The sequence below is a fragment of the Orycteropus afer genome, unplaced genomic scaffold (assembly GCF_000298275.1).
Source record: "Orycteropus afer afer isolate SDZICR_OR568_19922 unplaced genomic scaffold, OryAfe1.0 scaffold00268, whole genome shotgun sequence".
NCBI lineage: Eukaryota > Metazoa > Chordata > Mammalia > Tubulidentata > Orycteropodidae > Orycteropus > Orycteropus afer.
In genome coordinates, this window is record NW_006921855.1 from 4,017,612 (window position 1) to 4,019,168 (window position 1,557).

Here is a 1,557-nt window from a genome sequence, read left to right on the forward strand (position 1 = left end):
AAATACTGGCTAGGGTGTGGAGAGATTAGAACTCTTATACACTGCTGGTGGGACTATAAAATGGTAAATACAATCACTGTGCAAAACAATATGGTGCTTCCTTGAACAGCTGGAAATAGAAATACCATTTGATCCAACAATCCCATTACTAAAAAAAATATCCTAAAGAGGTCAAACCTGGGACACAAATAGATATGTTCATCAGAGCACTATTTACAACAGGAAAAAGATGGAAACAACCTAAGTGTCCATCAACAGATAAATGCATAATCAAACTATGGTACATACACACAATGGAATGCTATACAACACTAAAGAATTATGAAGAATCAGTGAATCACCTCATAATGTGGCTGACAAAATGAGGACATTATGCTGAGTGAAATAAGTCAATCACAGAAGACATACAGTGTGTAAGCCCATTATTGTAAAAAGTCAAGGAAAGGTTTACACAGGGAAGGACATTTTCTTGTTGGTTACCAGGGGTGGGAGGGGAGGGGAAGAGGGAAAACAGATGGATAATTAAGAGATGGGTTTGATATGGGTGAAGGGATATGAAAAATAAAGACGATTAGCCAATCATTGATAGTTTTTGAAGCTAGCATATGGGCACGTGGAGGTTCATTGAAATTTGTTTTTAAAAAACAAAAAAATCGATTCTTCCTTCTGTCATCCATGTCTAACAACTTTTACCTCATACCTTTCTCCTCTTTGTCCTTTTTATTTTGGGAGAATTGTCCAAATTTGTCCTCTAAGTAACTGATTTGATACTATATGGTGTGTTTCTTATACATTTTTACTATTTAGGGAGATTATAATTTAATTTTACTATTTTCATAAATAATGTAAACAAATATTATTGTTGTTAGGTACTGTCAACTTGGCTCCAACTCACAGTAACTCTATGTACAACAGAATGAAACACTGCCTGGTCCTGCACCATCCTTACAATCCTTGTTAAAACCCAACCTATCATTGTAGCCACTGTGTCGATCCATCTTATTGAGGGTCTTTCTCTTTTGCACTGACCCTCTAATGTAAACAAATAAAAAGTGAAATATATAAAATTGTTTGTTGTTGTGTTGTTATTAGGGGCTGTTGAGTCAATTTGCAATTTCCTAATGATCTGTGATACAACCACAGTAACATTACATTCAAGAAAAATACATTAGAGTGAAGAGTATTGGGAAGATATCAAAATACCATCACAGAATCAAACACAGAACAAGGAATGGCATTCAAATTTAAGTGTTAGAGTTATTTTGAAATTAAAGCAATTTACAATGTTTTACTCATATATTATCAACAATTTTTACTGCTTTCTTTCTGTTACCCATTCTTGTTACTTCTAACTTCATTCTAGTTAATTTTTAGACCACTACTTGCAAATCGTTTTTTCCCTCAAAAGGGACAATTAAGAAAAAAAAAAAAAACAAACTTGTAGACCATATTGTTTTCTTTACTCCATTCAGAAAGAAAATAACCAATTCCTATGGAAAAAGGTATTTTTATAACTTAGATTATTTTATTTATTGAATAGAATAATGTAGGTATGTT

The 1,557-nt window shown here is 32.9% G+C and overlaps 1 protein-coding gene across 1 annotated transcript in view; it reads right to left on the reverse strand.

The window, feature by feature from the left end:
* Positions 1–1,557, reverse strand: part of GLRA3 (glycine receptor alpha 3) — a 433,080-nt gene that overhangs the window by 321,809 nt on the left and 109,714 nt on the right. The window contains 1 exon segment of the mRNA XM_007950352.2: positions 970–1,005. Within this exon segment, the coding sequence (XP_007948543.2) occupies positions 970–1,005 (36 nt within the window).